Source organism: Populus trichocarpa, chromosome 3 (assembly GCF_000002775.5).
Source record: "Populus trichocarpa isolate Nisqually-1 chromosome 3, P.trichocarpa_v4.1, whole genome shotgun sequence".
NCBI classification, from domain to species: Eukaryota; Viridiplantae; Streptophyta; class Magnoliopsida; order Malpighiales; family Salicaceae; genus Populus; species Populus trichocarpa.
In genome coordinates, this window is record NC_037287.2 from 11,280,747 (window position 1) to 11,301,571 (window position 20,825).

Genomic DNA, 20,825 nt, shown 5'->3' on the forward strand with positions numbered 1-20,825 from the left:
TAAAGATCTGTAGCTCCTCATTCATTCATTTAAAATTGCTAACTCAATCAGCCAAAACTATCAAAATAAAGATCAATCTATTGAACGTGTCACTTGTATTCTATTCATTAAGTCTGCGTCATTTAGGGTTTTTAATTTGAGATTCACAAATTTTGTTGGAGTCTTTATTCTTTTAATTTCTTTTAATTGAATCCATAATTATTTCCAAACTTTTAATTTCATTTAATTTCACCTCTACCAAACTCAATTGTGAGCCCCTAAGGTGACCGTCTTTTTCATTTTGATTATTAGTTCTAAGTTTGTACATTTTAACTCTTAATTGACTAACAACTTTTAATTTTTTTAATTTAACCCCTGATTTGATCAATTTCAGCCCCTACATTCAAGCGCTTTTTTCAGTTTGGTCTTTGATTTTGAATTTCTTCAATCAAGTCCCTAATTGCCCATCAAATTTTAATATTTATGCAATTAAACCCCTGATTTGACCAAATTAACTCTTAAAAATTGCAATTAAGCCCCCTTAACCTATTGTATAAGGCTTGGAAAGAGATCGAAGGGGTGGTATGGAAAACCAAAACGGTTTCTTACAAAAAAATAATCTTAATCTAGTGTAGATTCTACAATGAACTAAAAAATCTACTATACGACTGATCCTATCTTGCTCAACTTTTTTCCTCCAGTAATTCCTGTGGCATTTTACTTACAAAGACGGCAAACTGCACACCTATAATATAACCAATGCTTTACACAATTTTGAACGAATTTACACTGCAATGTTGTCTTACCTGGGGAAACAGCCTGACACAAAAGGTGAAAGCCTCTTCCCCTGATCCTGTTGACAAGGCAGAGAAACCAGGACATGTAATTCTTTCCATGTGCATCAGTTTCCTTGAAATCATGAACTAGATTCGTGGGCCCAAAAAGCATCTGGATCTGGGCAGAACAAAGAAAAGTCTTGGATTTCTAGATTAGCAATGTGCCAATCTACAAAACGAGCTTGTACTGACTTGAACAGCAAAAGGATAGTTGGCAACAGCCACCATTTATCGTCCTCCCTGTTGGCAAACATGATCAAAAGCTTTTCAGATTCTTGATAAAATATAAAAGATACAAAAGCAAAGAATGAAAAAAGGTAAGTTAATCAATTCCAACCAGCTTGGCTAAGAGATCACAGTTCAGTTTGATTACTGTGATCATTAGCGATGCAAAAAAAGGTAGGTCAATGTTCCTGGAGAATAATGTGTTATTTAAGGCATGCAACATAGGATGAGATAGTCTCTTTGGCATAAGTTACTAGATTACGTCACCTTTCAGACATATCAAGACCAAGTTAACAGATCAAGTCACATGATTCTGATTGATTTTACTGTATCTCACATCTGTTGTCTCTGTTCAACATATAAAAAAAAAGACAGCCAAGAAAACCATCTACAGGGTCTTTTCCAAAGAGTTCAGAAAAACAGGGAAGAATTTGCATAAAATATATATGTTATTGTTGTTGGGTTTTGGGAACAACTGATGCAATTTTCTTTCTGCAAGCGCCAAATCTTTGTGTGGCCTTTCTTCAAATCCAACAAATGGAGAAACCAAGGGGCAGATTATTAAGAATTCCAAATGCAATAAGTAAATAAATTCCATCATTCAATATGAAATCAATCTACGCCAGCAATGAATAAAAAGGCTCAACAAATGAAACCAGTTATTTCACACCTTTGATCCAAAACAAGCATTAGATAAGACAGCAAAGCACCATAGTATAACTTAATAAGACAGGTATAATTGTTATTGAACTTCCTCATATTGAGCAAATGAATGCTTAGGGACTCGTACACACGTATATTGCATCAGCATGCAGCATATTACTTTGCATTGACTGGCAGCTATGATTTTTCATCTTACACTCCAACCATTTGTTTTAGGACAGATTAGATATAAAACCTCACCTTCTAATGTTCCATGTGTTTTCCTCATCAGGTGGCCGGAAAGAAGAAAATCCATAATGAAAAATACCACAAGTGAAAGCTACAGCCTGCAGGAAGCAACAAAACTGTTATATAGCTTATCAAGTCAACTAAAAGAGAGTAACTCGTGTAAGACTCGTGAAGTGAAAGCAGAGTAAGTAATTTAAGTTGAAGGCATTATGGGATGTGAAGTTTCTGCCTTGGCTAAGGGATTTAAAAAACTCTATTGAATGTCAACTAGGATAAAAGAGAACTTGTTTGGAAAGCCAAAGCTCTCAAGAAGCTTCACAATAGCAAATTGTGACTAGCGAGTAATTTGAGAGAAAAGCACAGCACTTTTGGTACAACTTACAATGTTAGACAGGGATGTCGCATTCCATAATGTATATACACGAGCAAGTGAGGCTCTTCTAGGTTCCCTGCTGAATAAGGCATTCAAGCCTGCAGGGAATGGAGAAAGCAAGGATAGAGGAAGAACAAGCAGTACAGCAAGGAAAGCACCAAGAGAAATCCAATAGAACTGAAGTAATGTGAGAAGTGTGACAGAAAGATCTGCCAAAAGCATGATAGTAATGAAAAGCTGAAGAGTATCCTGAAATAAAAAATAAACAAAAATAAATTAAAGAATTTGGTGAATAAAGAAAGGAAAACAAGAGAGAGGTGCTAAATGAATAGCCATCCAGTACCTGGCGACCGACAGGTCTAGTATTATGCAATAAGAGAGAGAGTGGAAAGAGAAAGTCCCTTTTAAAATCCAGAGATTTCAAGGTAGCTTCATTCAGAAGACCTCCATTAATTCCCCCCGTCATCTTTTTGCGAGATAAAGCTTGACTCAAGTATGGCCGCTCTTGCTGAAGCAGCTTAAGACTTCTGCTCGTACATGAGGCATTGTTCCTGTAATATGAATGATTGTTCCTGTAATATGAATGATGGCTAACTGTAAAAGATGACATACGAAGACTCAAGAACAATGAAGTCATTGCAGCAAGATGTTTGGATCACTCCATAAAAATAATATATGTGCAAGTTGCTTTGAATACAAGATTTTTGTGTCTTCACAAATGCAAGTTTTTCTCCATTTTTAAAGCATACTCCTCTATCCAATTAAAGACATTAAATAAAACAGTTCGAGAACTAATGGAAAATGCTCTTTACAACTTGACTAATCAAACATTATTCTATCTCTTGTGGCTGTCTCTGCAACTTCCAAATCGGTCTAAATTCAATGAGAACATGGACACTAACACACTATAGATTATAATTCTCAAAATTACCTTGCTGATTCACTATTGCTTTTATCTATGCAGTCAGACTGGTGCATAGAATGGAGAGAATAATCACCAACCATTACTAAGACACCTAACTGATAGTAACCAGAAGCAGTAGCTTGGAACCATCCTAGCTCTATCTTAACTCCATGGAACTCGAGCTGGGGATTTCCATGGCTGCATATCCAATCAATTACAGGAAGTAGAGCAGAGCGGATAGATCCATGCCTCACAGTCCTCAACTGAGCATTTAAACCAGCCACCAAACGATTCCAGACAGTTGCAGGGACATGCTGCAATGATGTATTTCTGCATGTCAGAAGAACTTTGGAGAAAAATAACATGGTGCTTAATCTTATTTTACATCAAAAGTCATACCTGACCAAGAAGACTGGTCAATAATGTGTCACTGTGTAGATTATAAGGTGACATATAGCTCCCATCACCTCCAAATATTATGCACATGGGAAATCTCTTTTGTATTATAGACACTATATCTAAACGCTTCTCATCACCACCAAGGAAAAAGTCAATGTAAGCAACCATTAAGTCTGGTGTCGCCCCAACCTGCATCAGTTGCCACTTGTATAAAGACAATATGAAGGGGGGGGGGGGGGGGGAGAAAGATATTCTCCCACTTAAAAAGAAAACGCAGATGAAAACTATTGAAAAGATAAACTCAGCAAAAAGCTAAACCATAGGCCATTTCAATTGACACCCTTGAATTGATTTTTTTCTAATTTCAACCCTCCAATGAGAGTGTTTTGACGACACCTCTTTTGGTATATTTTGTCCAATATAGCCATTAAATATCACATGTTTTCCTTAAAAAATACTAAAAGTCAAAACCTTTGAGGATTAATTTCTTGATTTGTAATCTTATTATATTAAAAATGAAATTTTTATCATAGCATTAGCAGAGGTTAATTTTTTTAATGTTATTTCACCAATTATTTATGATATTTTGTAAGTAAACATGTACGACTCACATGCTAGTTAATGAAAAATACAAGGGATGTAACAGAAGTGATGTCAATAAAAACACTATAGTTTAAGGGTTGAAAGAAGAAAAAACAATTTAGGTGTCAATTAAAATGGCCTATAGTTCAGGAGGTGTTCGCACATATTAGCCTAAAAAAAAAGAACCAATACGAAACACCCTAATTTGTAAAGGAGTAGAATGGGCGGACCAGCCAATGGACAGCATCAATAAATTGCTTGGGCTGGGCTATGGTTTTATAGTACACAAACCAGCATGACAAAACCCATGATGGATCACCTTGCGTCCCTGTACTATATCGCTAATCTGGTCAAATCAGCTCCTCTACATGAATATGGGTAAAATTGACCTCTTTACCATATAAACAGGACCATTTCAACCTATTTTTAGTGGAACTAGGACACGAGTCAACATCTAATTAGCTAGCAATTGGTCAACTGCAATTGTTTGGTCTAAAATGCTTTGTGGGGTCAATCATAGCCTTTTTCATGTAGAGGGGCTGATTTAACCATACGGTATAGTGATTTGAGCCTCAACCCATGATGAGCTTCTGCCAACACGGAATGGTGACTACCACAACATGACCCAAATATGTCATGCTTCAACATAACATACTAATCAAAACAAAATTTACTTATTTCTATGTACTTTAAGACATATGTACGACTTATTTGTTTAAATTTTTTTATTAGCTCACAATTCATGAGTAATTAAAGCCAAATAGAAAACCACTAGTAACCTATATGCACATATAATTTGTCAACATATAAGAGGTACTTAGGTTACTTAGATTTGTATATTTTTTCCTTCCATTCCATTAAAAAATAACTTATATTTAAAAAAACCATAAAAAATTAATTAAAGTAGGGTGGCACAACACAGCAATTGCTCATGGGTCAAGGATAGCAGCATTTAACATGCATGAGCATTTCTTTATGAGCTTCACAACACAGAATTTGCTCATGAATACATTGTTTTTTGAACAAATTATGAGCTTCAAAAGACAAGAAAAACATAATTGCATGCATGAGCATTTCATATCGATTTGAAACCACCAGCAAGACAGTACTAAAGTAAAGGGGTGCCAGTATCATGTCAGAGAAAATGAGAAGTGGCTGTTAGCCTGAAGTATTGAGAACTAAAAGGCATGGAAAAAAGTGAAGTTCTGTAAATGGGGCAACTGAAAAGTTAAGACAGCAAGTCAAACCTTCATCCCCTTGTATAGGGCTCGAGATCGACAAGAGCTAAGACACGAGTGGTCATATTCAGACTTGACATATTCCTGAAGTCGATGAATTTTATTTCTCTGCCGCCACTGTTTCCAGGACCATGCACAAGGATAGGCAACCACTGAAAGTATACTGTGAACCGACCCTTCCCACCAATCATAGGCAGCAACAGAATTTATATCATCAATAAATCTGTTAAAAGCATCTTCATATCTGCAAGCAGATCAAAAAGGTTTTCCCATTGTAAATAATAATTAGTAGATATAGAATAAGATGGAAATGGTAGAGGATCGCACAATCTATGCTTTCACTTCTAGGGCTTGCAAAGAATGTCCAGGTATGTATTGGAACAATTCACAAAGGACCATATCTTAGTGCAAGAATAACTTTAATAGGATAAAGGTATACAGGACAGAAATGGAAAACTAGCACAAAATAAGAAAAGCTTCACAATTTACTTTATCATGTCAGCATCAAGAAGTGAATTTAGTCTACTCAGGTCAAGAATCTTGCATGAAAATATGTAATCAATGAAAATCATCTGAGGCATAAAAAATTAACCCCAAACATTATATTCAAAAATAGTCAATTATGCCATCCTTTGGTATCCTTGAATCACTTACACAATCTCAATAATTGCATTGGGAGGAGAATAAGGAAGATGCCAGGGTTCCCTAAAAGTATTGGGACCCATAAAGTACATTCTGTAGACATGGCTCTGACTTTCTTCAGCTCTAGTTCCTCGCACCTAGGTTTAAAATAAGAATCAAATGTGAATTGTCAAAGTGCTGTATCCTGACCCATTTATAGCTGCAGATTATGTAGTCAAAGGCAGTTCACTATGGAAGTACCTCTGATAGGGAAAGTAGATGTGGAAAGTGGTGATGACTCTGATGCTCAACTGAACTTGCACCATAACAAGAACCTGATCCTACCAATTTGACTCTCACTGTACTCAACAATAGAGCTAGAAGCACCAAAAGGAAAGACAGAATGAGGGCAAAAGGCCAAGGGCCTCCAAATGTATACACCAGCTCCTCAAGAGGAGTATAACAGTTTGGCATCCTGTACTTGTCAGATATGCATTTATATGGACAAGATGGTTCACTAACTCCCCCTGCAGTGACCAGTGTCTTCAATATCAGACCACATCAGTTAAAAAATGGTAGAGATAGAGAGATTCGTGTCAATCAGTATAACACAAAAAAATACCTCGAACATATATAAAATTTGCACGATTAGGAAGAAGATCAAGAGAGCAAGGAATGCAAAGACTTTCATCAGATCCATCGACATCTTTGAAAGTACCGAGAGGGCATTCCTACAGATAAGTTGCATCATTAAATTATAGGAGACAAGTCAAGCAAACAATCTAATAATCAAGAGGGGGAAGAAAGTGGTCCAGTGAAAAATTTTCATTCATGCTTTCTATTCTTGGTACCAAATTCTTCATTTTGTGTATGTATTTATGTATTTGTTTCTTTTAACTGATGGTAAGAGCTTAAAAAAAAAGGTTTCAGAGAATTTCTTCACATGATTCCTTTTATAATTTGATAGGATCAGAATAAGTAGTGTATATAATTGCACTAGGTATGATGAAGTAGATTTTCACTTTATCGTACAACTCTCACCAGAAAAAATAAAACATATGCCTGCTATCCCTTAAATATTAGTGTGAAAAATTAGAAACATCCGTTCTACCATTCCACACTTATTCTGCAACTTCTCGTTTATCATTAAGAAAAAAAAATTTACTAGTTTGTAACAATGACAAATTACACTTCAATAGTAGTTAAGACTAAAATGCTAGTTAGACTTGCAAGTGTTTGTGCATTTGAAAAATAGACTTCAGAGTTCATTTGTCCTGATTTATAACCTTTACATGATTCTTTGAAAATATATCATATACCCAGATTCCACTGAGTCCATTTTTTCAAGCAAGATAATATTTTTGCATATTTAATTATTCATATGCCAACCATTTAGGGTTAAAGAAATTACTTCAGCATAATAATCAAACGACCAAAGCATGGGATACAACCAAGTTTGTAGAGATTATTTGGCTTTTCCTAGTCCTACAATTAGGAATCCCAAATAGCACCAAGAAATTAAAGACTCAAAGCTACAGAAAACAACAGTAAACCTCTTAATGCTCCTAGAAGACTCTACATTATCAAAATCCTCTGAAAAAAAATGCAGGAATTGCACATATTGTTGACCTGGCCCTGCTTATAAACTGCCCTGATTACATTAACTTCAAGAATGAAGTAACAGACAATCACATGAAGGCTGTGTAAGAACAAAAGGTACCTTGCAAAATGTACCATATAGGCCCTTCGGGCATTTTTTCCCAGTGACCGTGCCTTCCTCCCCAAAAAGACCACCATTTTCTCCAGCACCTCCACTGTTGGACATCATGAAGTAAACTTGTTTGTTATATGCAACTCCAAATAAGACATTCCCTTATCAGAAAATTAGTTATGATAAACTGTCAATATATGTTGCATGAGAAGAGAGAGAATGCAAAAGTGAAAAGCACTATCAGCATTTCCAGCATTGATGAAGAAGTCCACATGGTTGTTTCTATATTGGAATTTTGTCTTTCATGTCACATAACATGTCTATCATGGTTTGAATTTGTAAAATTGAGAGAAGATAATGATGGTCATGGCCTGATCATATATAAATTTGAAGCAAGTACATCAAGAATATAGTTTATGCAAAAGGTTTATCCTATGATGTCACAAATCACATGAGAAATTTTTAAGATTTTATCCGATTTGTTTATAAAATTCCATGTACTAAAATTATTATTCTATATCAGAAATCCAGGCTACCATAACATTATAAACAATGCCTGCAGTTAATGCTAAATATACCTTGGGAAATATTTTAAAAGATTGTTTGGATAAATAAAGTGATCAAAAACACAGTTCGGCGTCAAATCTTTCACATTGTTCAATAAAGCACCCTGGTAATTGGCTTTCATGAGGAAAAATAGTTCTTTTGAGGTTAACAATTGTCTCAAAGCATGGGATACTCATTTGTGGAGCGAGTAATCATTTCCATGCCAATGAATGGGTATTCAGTGGAGCATTATTTTACAATTTCTTTCAACTTAAATCATGAAGAGTGGTAGAAGATGTATGAAGATAACAGACAGAAAAGAAACATTTCACTTTCACTTTCACTTTTATTTTTATTTTATATGAAATCTTTTTTTGAAGCTTCACCAGAAGAAATAATGTCCAAAACGAGTGATTTCCTGTGAAGTTCAGAAAATCAAAGTCCCCTCCAAATTATTTCTATTAATTTATTATGCACTTATTCTTTTATTTTCTGTATAGGAGAAGGCTTGAATTACAATTCTAATTATTTCTATTAATTTATCATGCACTTATTCTTTTCTTTTCTGTATAGGAGAAGGCTTGAATTACAATTTTTTTTTTTTTTTAATAAAACAAAACGGCTGATACTATAACAAAGTGAAAGCTATACGAAGGAGTAAGCATCACCTGCAAAAAAGAATATGAGGATTTAGATATAAGAAAGGTATGATTTGTAAACCCATTTTATCTCAACTAAAGAAAGATTTGACCATTACTGATCTAAAAAAGAGAGGGGAGAGGTGTTGGTGGATCAATGATCTCTTTGTAAGGAAGCAGCTAAGGATCCTTATCTGATGTAGAACAGAGAAAAGAAGAGAAAGGAATGGAAGAAAGGAGGAAGAGGAAGAGATGGAGAAGGACAAAAGAGAAGGACGTAGAGAAGAGGAATTTGTTAACTTATCATTCAATATTGTCTCACAATAGAACTATTATGTGCTTTATATTGAGACAACAAAGAAACCCTAGGTCCTCCATCATTACAAGCTCTCACTACTTTGTTTTGGTGCTGGAGTGCCATGGGGAGCTGGTGTTGAAGCAGTGGGTGGTACTGCCTATCAAGCTCTATGAAAGAGGTAATTGCTCAAGAGGTGGAGGATGTTCTAGAAGAAAGAGTTATGAGCTTCCAAATAGCTATTTTGTGGTTTGTTATGCAAGTATCAGCACAAAACAGCATTGCCAAAGAAGAGCCAGCCTTACCCTCTTTATTTCTAGCACACAAGGGAATCTTCACAAGGGTAGATGGTTCTGGAGTTTGTTGAATTGTAATTTTGTAGTTTGTTATGCAAGTAACAGCACAAAACAGCATTGACAGAGAAGAGCCAGCCTTACCCTCTTTATTTCTAGCATACAAGGGAATCTTCACAGGTGTAGATGGTGCCAGAGTTTGTTGAATTGTAATTTTATATCTATGTTTTGCTCTCCGTGCATAGAATGCACCTTATTGGTGCCTTTTAATGATTTTTGTTGGGTTTTGTTAGCTTAAAAATATATACATAGACAAGCACACACACATAAAAAGAAAAAAAGAAGCATACCTTCTGTTAATTGAACCACTTATACTTGCAACTGGAACATATTCATCCCCAATGTCTATTTTATACCAATGAAAATGAACTCTTCCACCCCCACCTCCTCCACCACCAAGAGGACTGCCATTGCCCCCACGAACAGATAAAGACGAGTTTTCTGCAAGCATAAGCTCTTGCAGGAAAACAAGAACCGTCCCTCCAGAACCTCCACCAAGTCCACCAATCAAAGAAGCATTACTATTTATTGATGCTTTATCAAAGCTTTGACCATCTACTCTCAAAGATCCATAAAGATTAAGCTTCAACAGCGGCCACTGGATGGATCCCATCACTAACAAACATGAAGCACAAGTTAGCAAGCATGATCTGGGAAAGATGTCGAGCAATATGCTGTAAGTGAAGAAACTCAAAGCTCACAGAATAAGATTGCTAATATCTATGGATAAGCAAACTACTGTTCAGAAATACTCAACATCACAATCAACTGTAAGCAAAAAAAATAACAACGTGAGGTAAAAATGAAAATTTTATTGCTAAACTTGTGGTTTATGAAAATAATACCAATCATTCCCCCTCCAATCACATTGCCATAGGACTGATTCGGACCTTCGGTTCCGCTTCCCAATTCACAAGGAAGATCAGCTTTACCATATTTATTGCCGCCATTACTCACAATCCCATTAAAACAACCTGAGCCCCCTCTCCCCCCATGTCCAGCACCACTACCAGCTCCTTTGGAATAGTTCCCTTTCCCAATACCACCACTGCAACCTGAAGAGGAGCTCTGCATATTAGAATTAAAAATATACAACTGTACACCAGGGATGCTCTTGAAAAAGAGCAGTTCAATTAGAACAATGATCATGCACCAGCCAAAGAAAGCAATGGAATAATGCTGGGAATACTCTTTACTACCTAACTCTGATGCAGTAATCAAGCCATCAGCATCAATAATGATAGTTCTTGCCCTGTGGATGTGGATGATACTCCCCTTTACAATGCCATTTACAAGGAGGTCCTCGACACGACAAATCTGCCAAATATAAAGTGAATTTTTTTTAGAGATTTCACAATTAAACACTGATAGAAACAGAAGAGCTGATAAATCAAAATAAGAGTTAAAGCCATACAACAGTTGCAAGCTAAAATATTGCACAGAATAAAGGACCAGCCAACACTGAGACATAAAAGAGAAATGACAACTTGGTTCATAAACTGATTGAAGAAGTCTAAACTGTTAAAAAATAGAACCGTTTCCATCATAATGAGATAGTTGATGAGATATCAAAGAAAATTTTGAGTCCCTGAAACTAACAAAAATCCAAGAATGACAAGCTGAAGATACTGTGGAACACGTGCTTCAATATATGCCGATGTGAATTATATAAAGATGGTTTCCAAAGAAATGCAGCACTTCAGCTAATATTGTGGCGGTACCAAACAATTCTACCCTGAAAGCATATAAATGGACAGGTTTTAAGAATAAATATATGCTATCTGATGCCAAAGCTGCTCAATTTATCTGTGATAGTGGCATGCAATGTGATGTTTCGTGACATTTCCAGCCAGTCTTTGTGTTGAAACATTAACTTTTTCTTAGATGACTCCACAAAACTGCAAAAGTCACAAACTTAAGCTGATGTTGCATGTAAATGATGACAATAATTTTTGACGTTCTATTAAGGGTGCCTTGGTGTCATATTTCAACATTCTCAACTTCTCCTGTATTATATTCCTTTAATTCCTTATTGCTTAAATATACTTAAACATGAGCAAGATTAGCCTCGCACAAAAAGTCATTTTCTATCTGCCTCAAGCACAGAAATATACTAGTATCTGAAATAATCATGCTTTAAATTTAACTCTTACCTGAAGTGAAAACGACAGTGTGTAATTAACATGGCAATCATCTGGGGGAGTTATCAAATCTATTGGACATGTCTGACTCTCACAAAGTGATTTTGTAACCCTGCAACAACAATAAAATAAAATAAACGGTTCAATGATAAAGGGAATATTATGATGCTTTAATGTTATTAATACAGCATATCCCAGTACTTATAATAGAAGTTCATACTCACAAACTTCTGCTAGCATTATCATCCAATGGTGCTTGAACTAAAGAACCAGGTCCAACCTGTATTTGACGAGTCATAAGCAGTTATAGCAATGACAGAAAAGTCACACAAGGCTTAAAAAAATTCCCCTTCATATCTCAAAAAACAAACAATGTGCTTATGGGATTAGAACTGTTCTCAGACATCACCATGAAATGTCACCCAGTACCCATAATTTCTCGTTCATAACATCCAAGAATAAAAGGAATTCATATATAATTATATTGTAATTTGAACAAGGTAAGAGTGCAAAAGCAAATAGAATAGATGACACCATATGCCATTACAAAAAATAAAAAAAAAACTGCCACAGAATTTCAGCTTCTAACAATATTACAGATAAAGATGAAGAAGAAAGACAAGGTTGGAGAGGATAGTTTTTTTTATGTCCTCCAATGTATCAACACAGTTTTCATTATGACTTGTTTTGCATAGGGCCCATATCCAAACCACACACATCTTTTTATCAATCTCAAATGCTTGTCCTCGCTACCTTCTTGGGGGGGAATATCAACCGTCTCAAACAATTCCTTGCAACCATCTCCCAGTTGTAGAGCTTACAAATCTATGTGTGTTGCGTGACTATTGTATTAGGCACATTACATGCTAAGAAAAAATCATTAATATTTAAAGCAATTTGAGTTTCAACATGGCACAAAGGTTACAATAAACCTTAAAGAAAAACACTGCACCATAAATAAAAATGGATCAAACGTATGCATATGCTAATGGCTTACAGTTATGTTATAAAAAAGAGACAAGGAAAGTCGCTGGCCTCTAATTGTATCACCATGACCCGTCAACTTCAGTAGTCCTTGACCATATAACCCCAAATTTGAATTTGAACTGAGGACAGAGCCTGCCTGCAAATACAAGCAGATAGAAGCCTCAAATTTTCAATTCGAAAACAAAAATGATATATGTTTGAAATGATAAACTGTAACAATGAGGTTGAAAGTATTGTACCGTTAGAACAATCAGATTCCTGACTTCAAGGACAGAAGCAGTAACAATAGTATTTCCACCTCCATCTATTTCAATTTTGGAGTTCCACATGAGTAGCATTTTGATAGCAACTCTAAATGCGCCAAAAACCTTCATTTTTTGACGTGGAAGATTTTAGGTCCTCAATAAAAAATACGGATAGATCTATGTGATATTTGAAGCATGGAAAATCAAAACAAACCCAAAAGTGAAGTTATTTGAAGCATAGAAACTCAAAACAATCCTAAAAGAGAAAAGTCTTTAAAACACGCTAAATATTGCTGCAAAAACTGGCATACAAAGGGACTAGAAAACCCACTTGATTTGATTTCTTTCACTTTTTTTCCTTTTTTCATTAATGAGATATGGTGTTCAATTACTTGTATTCACTCTTATTTATTCTTGATGAGAATATGTAGGGAAATATGGCTGCAATAAATGAGTAGTAATTAAAAGGCTAGACTCAATTTTTTCAATTAATTAGACAAATTATTATGTGCACTGGTAATATTTTATTTTGATGGAATAAGTTCAATGACAGAAGGCGAGAGAATACAAAATTGGGCATTAGTCATAATCCAAAGCAGCACAAAAGATTTCCCTGGTCTCATTGCATATTCAAACATACACCTCTCTCAATAGCATGAATGGGATATAAGTTGAAGTTACTGTACTTATTTAAGCCCTTGCAAAATTAGATCTCATTTTTTTCCTTCTCTTTGTCGATAATCTATCTAGTGCAAATTGCAAAACGACTTCAATATTCATTTTTCTTGCCAACTAGGAGGAGGTGATGCCCCTTCCTCTATAGCCTTCCCTCACGCCAATCCCCAATTCATGCATCAATGTTTTCAAGAACTTGGAAGCAGGGTGCATTTCTTCAGACCTTCAGTTTTTCAGTCCCTTTGAAGATGTCAGTGTATCCAATTTTTGGCATGACAGAATGGAGAGGGATTTGGATCTTCAAACAGAACCTTCAATCTACTCCAAATCGTTGCACACCCCCCCCCAAAAAAAAAAATGAAAGAAAGAAAGAAAAAACAAGAAATCCATTTCCTTCTACTCCTCATTTCTCTTTAATCTTAGTAAACATCTTACAGATTCATGTATCCAGTTTTCACACAAATAACATTATCTACATGTGCATGATGCATATGGCTCTGAGTGTATATCTGTTTGTGTAACCTTAAGTTGCATGTTTCCCGTTAAAGGTTTTGTTTTTGGATCATTTCAAGACAAACACATGCATATTGATTCAGCCTAAACAAAAAAGAGACATGAATATTCTTCAACAAAGATACCTTTATGATAGAATCGCTCATCAAAAGCTCTTCTGCTACAAGCTCAAATTCTGATACTGGGAATTCAGACAATCCAAAGACAATGCTGCCTCCATGATATAAACTAATCTGGCCTCTGACCTACATTCAAGGAGTTGGAAACAATGCTAAAGTATTATTCTTCAGAGTGTGAGAAATTCATCATGCAGCAAAGAACAGTTGTTGTGAAGAGCAGTTATATTGTAATGTCAAGGGTGCTTATGTAATCTCATGCTCTTTCTCAAATATATATATATATATATGGTGCAGGTTGGGAACTAACCTAATCTCCAGCCTCCTTTCCTTTCATCTCTCATTCCCCTCTCCCCTTTTCTATTCCTCACATCTTTCCTGTCCTTCTCATATCTTTCTCTAATTCTTAAATAAATCTTAACAATAATGAATGGACATTTGAAGGTAGAGGCCTTCACTGAAGCTGGTTGGACTGGATCACTAGATGACATGAGGTCTGCATCAAGATATTGTACTTTCATTGGTGGTAATCTAGTCTCATGGAGCAAGAAGCTATATGTGGTGGCACAATCTAGTGCAGAAGCAGGGTATCGAGCAATAGCACATGGATTGTGTGAATTCCTATGGCTTAAAAATCTGATGCATGAATTAGGAATAACAAATGATGATCCCATGTCACTATTTTGTGACAATACAGCAACTATCAACATTGCTCACAAGCACATTGAGATTGATAGGCACTTTATTAAAGAAGAAGTTGAATAATAAGACTATTTGTATTCCCTTTGTAAAGTCTAAGAATCAGTTAGCCGATATGTTTACCAAGGGACTTAGTAGTAAGGTGTTTCGTTATTTCACTTGCAAGATGGGCATGAGAGATATTTATGCTCCATCTTGAGTGGGAATGTTGTGGGGAGTATTTATATTATAATGTCAAGGGTTGTTGTGTAATCTCATGCTCGTGTGTACATGATGTACGTTGTGAACTAACCTAATCTGCAGCCTCCTTTCTTTTTCAACTCTCATTTCCCTCTCCCCTTTCATCTTTCTCGCATCTTTCTTCACCTTCTCATATCTTTCTCTATTTCTTGAACAAATCTTAGCAAAACAATGACAGTAACACTTTATGAAAAACAGAGGCGACAGAAGACCAAATTTCTCCACAGAGACCACTGGAAGGCAAAGGATAACTACTCAAAAAGTAGTAGAAATGACAGCATCCACGGGTAACTATGGCAGAACAAGGGTCAAAAATATACATTTAAGTTTTCCATGTTAAGTCCAAGAAAAAGTGTCTACTGGAGAGAAGTTAATGAAATCTCCTAGGAGAAGATGTCTCCTGAACCTATCACTTTCTAAACCAAATTCTACAACAGATTCATTAATCAACTTCTTCATTAACTCAAGCTTCAAAAATCACAAATGACACAGGCTAAAACAAGCATGGATTCAAAGGAAAACCTACTTTGCTAATTCAGTTAACATCGTTCACAATCTACAACAGAAATAAGCATATGTTGAGTAGATGTAACGTAACCAAATTTTGAACTTGAATAATCATATAAGATTAAAATTTAAGTAAAAAATATTAATTTCAAAAGTAGCCTTTCTTCATTTTCCATCAATATGATGATAACCCTAGTGAAATATATTTTTAATTAAAATCAATCAAATTCAAAAGTAGCCTTTCTTCATTTTCAATCAATATGATGATTAACCCCAGTGAAACATATTTTAAATTAAAATCAATCAGAAAATGGATTACAACGCTTGTTGGCATGTAATGTCAAGGTGAAAATTCGCCATCATAATTGCATTCATGTCTGGCCCATATGACAAGTCAGATATTGGGTTGCAGAGAACTAACAATGCATTGGCATGTTATCTTTTCAAGAAGAACCTAGTCATAAATTACCAGGGAGAACAACCAACAAAGCACCAGTGCATCTAAGAGTTAGAACACACAGCTTCACTTGAGAAATCAATTCCATTTTTTAAGGAAAGATCAACTTTGGGAGACGATTTATGTGAATACTAGGTGCTAAAACTTGTTGATGTCATAAGTAGGCAGAGAGCACAAACATGAGACCAATTCAACAAAATAATAAAATATGTACGCATGAAAAGACAGATTACACAACCTGAATCCTGCTCCAAACCAGGGGGACCAAAACTTTTGCATAATTCTCCACAAAAACATTTGACCATAGAATCGTGGTAGGAAAATCAAGCAAAGGGGTTTCTGTTTCTGTCATCACGTAGTCATTGCTCACTCTTAAACTGAGTAAATCTGCGTTAAAGAATGTACCAGCTGCTCCAGCATTCCCAGGACAGCCAATACTCAAACCACCTGCCACAAGAAAACATAACTATCTCAAAACAAACCAACAAAAGTTCCATCTTCTTGGAAGAAGTCCATACATGATAATAATTACAGAAAAACACATTAGCTGTTGTTCACGGTGAAGATAGAGAAAAAAAGGTTCATGACTTCCAAAAGAGAAAAACAGCAAAAATAAAAAGATGATGAATGCATAAGAAACTAGAAATACTAGTTAGAAAATGAGACATGAAATGTGGTGAATTCAGCTCACAGCCAACAGAACTCTTAGTACCACACCCAGCAGGGTCCCATAACAAGAAAACTTTATTGGTTTCACATGTACCCTATTGGCCATGTATAGATCAGCTGGGCACCTTTTTATCAAATCATTGAAACAAAAGTATAGTCATAGCTTTTGAGTCCAAGGCTAGTAGGTAAATGGCTCAATCTCATGAAAAGGAACTTCCAATATGCAAGTGGAGCCTCTTGCACATGAATTAAATATTGTAAGTTAACTAAAGTTGCTTATACTACTAGATACAGATGTGTGATCAGAACAAACCATGTACAGTAACTTTCACATCTTCCTGTATGCTATAACAATCCAAAGAAATTCTTCCACCGCCACCTCCACCCCATCCCCTTCCACCTGCTGCACTGATAGTTCCATATCCCTTCCTGTGCAAGTAAAAGACGATGCAAGAAGTTGCATAAAAGAATTAACCCGGAAAAAAAAAACCTGCAAAAAAATTAGAAAAATTCTTCCCTAATCCTGATGATAAGAAATGCATCAAATATAAATCTCAACAGTTTAATGCCCCATAAATAGCCCAAAAAAAGGAAATTCCAGTAAATAAAATCTCATCATTCAGCTTCCAAAACCTTTTTAAGGAATTAAAAATCTATATTTGAAGACAGTAAGAGAAGCATAAAAAAAGGGATTCTATCTTTCCATCTCTTTCGAACAAAAATAAAAAATATTATAAACATGACAACGACAATAACATGAATTTACTTGAAAGATAGAACAAACAATGCAGAATCTGAGCTGCCTGCAACCTTCTATACAGACACCTTTTGATAAGACCCACTTTGTTCTACTTATGGTAACCTTTGATTGTATTCACTGCCTTGACCTAAAGGGACAAGAAATGGCCATTAATTGATAAAACATGGTAAACTTTGACCCAAAAGAGAGTGGTCAAAATATCATTGAAGATGTGCTCTGCTAAAATGTCACTGAACCAGACATCCAAATCAAACTGCTGCAAGCTACACAGAATTGAAGGCAAAATACTCTAGAAAATTATTTCTTGCTAACTTGAACGAGGATTAAAAAGAGGATGTACCTCTTAGACAGCATAAAGCAAGGGAAGATCCAGTAAAAAAAGATCATAAGAAGTGTCAGATCTAGGATCTATCCAATCCCCCTCCACCACTCTTTGTTTCAAACCTTATAGCCAAAGAAGTGTATGACTGGGGAGCAAAACCATGGAGGCTCCTATAGATTTGTGCAAAGTAGCAGACAATAAGAGAGAGATGATAAAGAATGTGGGCAAGGATGCCTTAAATAGCCAAGCCAATTACATCCATTTCTAGTCAACCTTCTAAGAGTAAATAGATGATCATAAACTTTTTCTATTTCTCTGTACTCTAAAGGAACGGGGTTCCCTAATTCTGATTATGACTATCTAATAGGGATACTCGTGCACTTGAGAAAACACTTGAAGCACCGCAACACTAGTAGAATACTCTAGACATGAATTTTTTTATTGCATTGCTCAGTTACTTGACAATAGTTTAGTTACTGATAAACCTTACTTTCAATTTGCTAGAGAATACAAAGAAACCTATTCAAAACTCAATCTTACTTTGACAAAGTTATTTAAGGAGTTCATACAAGAGGCCTGTTGACAGTGAAAAGATAGTGAAGCCCAATAATGATGCCTAGCTATCCAACAGGTAGGTAACATCAAGACAACAAAATCCATTACCACAACAGATAAAAAGGGCAAACAAGCATGGAATTAGTCTATTCAAACAGTGAGGACTCACAGTTTCACAGCATGCACAAATATGCTTCCACCAGACCCACCTCCCCCAATCAGCCCCCCATCCCCACCTTCTGCAGCGATAGATCCATTCAAGCACACAATCTCCTTCACTTGAATCTTGATGCGTCCTCCACCATTCCCTCCAAATTTATTCCGAGAAGATGTGCCACCGCCCTTACTACCATAGCTCCATGGCTCAGCCAAGGTTGACCATGCATAAACATCACCACCCCAATTACTTGTCTTGTTCCTTTTCAAACAGGAAGCACCTCGACCACCATGCCCACCACCACCTCCATCATCCCCAACTGGTGTACCACTAGTTTGGGGTGGTGGTGATCCACCCAAGGCTGTTGTATTTATAGAAGAGTGACTATCCATGGTCAAGTTGGCAACAGCAAAAACAACTGAACCAGCAACAATTGTTGCATATTGACCAATGTTAACATTGCCAGTCATATTGATCGTCACCATACATCCTTCTATTGGGCATGCAATTGAAACATGTGGAAGTATCTCTAGGTTTCCCGTTCCATAAATATAAAGATCAGAATTCAAATACAAATTTGAGTTTACCAAGCATGTGGTATCAAATGATCCCACTCCTTCTAGGTCCTCACATGATACAGAACTGTTTAATGGCAGAGAAAATTTTAATGTCTTGGCATAGCTAGAGATGCCACTTCTAGAGTGATTGCTTGAAATTGAACCGGAGTTATGCAACTCATTTCCTGACCAAATGCCACCACCCCCATGCTGCCCTGGCCCAAACGAAAAAGTGGACACACAAAAATTCCCTAAAAGAATGCACCAGCAAGGGTACCATAGCATTAGCAAAGGACACATTACCGCCCACATGAACAAAGTACCGGGGCTTCTTTCCTGCACTTAAAACTTAAGTTCCTGAGGATCAGTTGGTTCAGTGTGGTCATACACATGCGTGGTGCAGTCATTAATGCCCCAACTCTTCAGAGATACAATTGTTTCATAAAAAAAAGTCACTGCTACGACCTGGTTGCAGTTAACCTGTCAAGTAAACCAAGAGTTTATAATAAGATTTGAAAACAACAAAATGAAATCGGCAGTCAGTCTAGCACGCTAAAGTGTGGGATTTGATTATTTTCGATAGAACATTTCACAAATAAACTTTTCAGGAAAAGTAACCAATAGCCTTAAAAATATAAAACAACATTCGACCACAAAAAAAAAGGGGGTACAACAACCGATCATTTGAAAATCAATTCTGATAGCATTATGTGCTTTTGATTTGTTTTTATAATTATTATAGAAAATCAATTCTGATAGCATTTCAAAAATTCAAATATGGAACTTCCACTAAAAAAGAAAAACTAACTGATCATTTGCATTCATTCACGCAAATCTGATCGCAAATTCAAAATTCATCACACATAACAAAAAAAAAAAGTGTTAATAGCAAGAATCCAAGCTTATAAAGTAGAAACTCACATTCTCACAGAGCTTTAAACAGAGCAAGTGAGATTCTACTTCGAAACACTAAAACGACAACGATCTGCCGTTACAATTCTCGCTTCCAAAACTAAAAATCGAACATCAAGTGACCAAAATTAAACAAAAAACTCACTTGAATCCTTAAATGGCACAGAGAGAGTACAGTAAGTGTGAGAAAGGAAGTACCGTGTTTGGCGAGAGAAAAAGAAGCGGAAATTTGTGGTGAATCTAAAGGAGCAATGCTTCGCTATTTTCGTAAATGGTTCTCTCTTTTATTTCTGCTTAAAGCCTGTAACTGTTGTCTGTTTCTTTTGCTTTAGATTACTACCCTTTATTAGAGTATATTTTTTATTTTTAAATTGATTTGATACTGTTTTTTTCTACAAGCTGGGATAAGAGAGAGTAATACGAGTCCAAGCTACGTTTTTGCATAGCTGGCCTGAACTCTCCCAGATTTACGCCTATTTTATTTTTTATAATATTTAAAAAGCGTCCAGCTCGGAAGTACCCTCTTGTTTGTGTCAAAATAGCGAGATTGCCCCTGGAAACCGCGAGTCGGATGATATCAATATGATATAAAATTATTATAAAAAATTAATTTAAAATAAATACAAAGATATTTTTTAAAAATATATTTTAAAAACATAAAGTTGGATATTTTTCAACCTGATTTTGTGATGATAATGTTGAATCCAAGGTAGAAGAAATAT

The 20,825-nt window shown here is 35.8% G+C and overlaps 1 protein-coding gene across 4 annotated transcripts; it reads right to left on the reverse strand.

Annotated features, from left to right (window-relative positions):
- Positions 1-559: 559 nt before the first annotated feature.
- LOC18096918 (uncharacterized) lies at positions 560-20,504 on the reverse strand. Of its 4 annotated transcripts, XM_024597385.2 has the most exons (24): positions 20,302-20,501; positions 20,113-20,203; positions 18,647-19,671; positions 17,154-17,269; positions 16,410-16,618; positions 14,278-14,397; positions 12,959-13,087; positions 12,730-12,855; positions 11,957-12,012; positions 11,745-11,844; positions 10,791-10,908; positions 10,437-10,646; positions 9,882-10,206; positions 7,769-7,862; positions 6,671-6,779; positions 6,310-6,575; positions 6,082-6,206; positions 5,437-5,671; positions 3,608-3,796; positions 3,236-3,522; positions 2,648-2,876; positions 2,314-2,553; positions 1,944-2,029; positions 560-1,055 (listed from the first exon to the last, which is right to left on the reverse strand). In XM_024597385.2, exons 3-24 carry the CDS (start codon positions 19,501-19,503, stop codon positions 896-898), a joined length of 4,386 nt encoding a protein of 1,461 aa, XP_024453153.2. In that variant the 5' UTR covers positions 19,504-19,671; positions 20,113-20,203; positions 20,302-20,501; the 3' UTR covers positions 560-895. The 4 variants fall into 4 exon arrangements, with proteins under 4 accessions (XP_024453153.2, XP_024453154.2, XP_024453151.2 ...); XM_024597386.2 differs by lacking the exon at positions 20,113-20,203 and having other exon boundaries at positions 2,648-2,855; positions 20,302-20,504; XM_024597383.2 differs by lacking the exon at positions 20,113-20,203.
- Between the last annotated feature and the right edge of the window lie 321 nt (positions 20,505-20,825).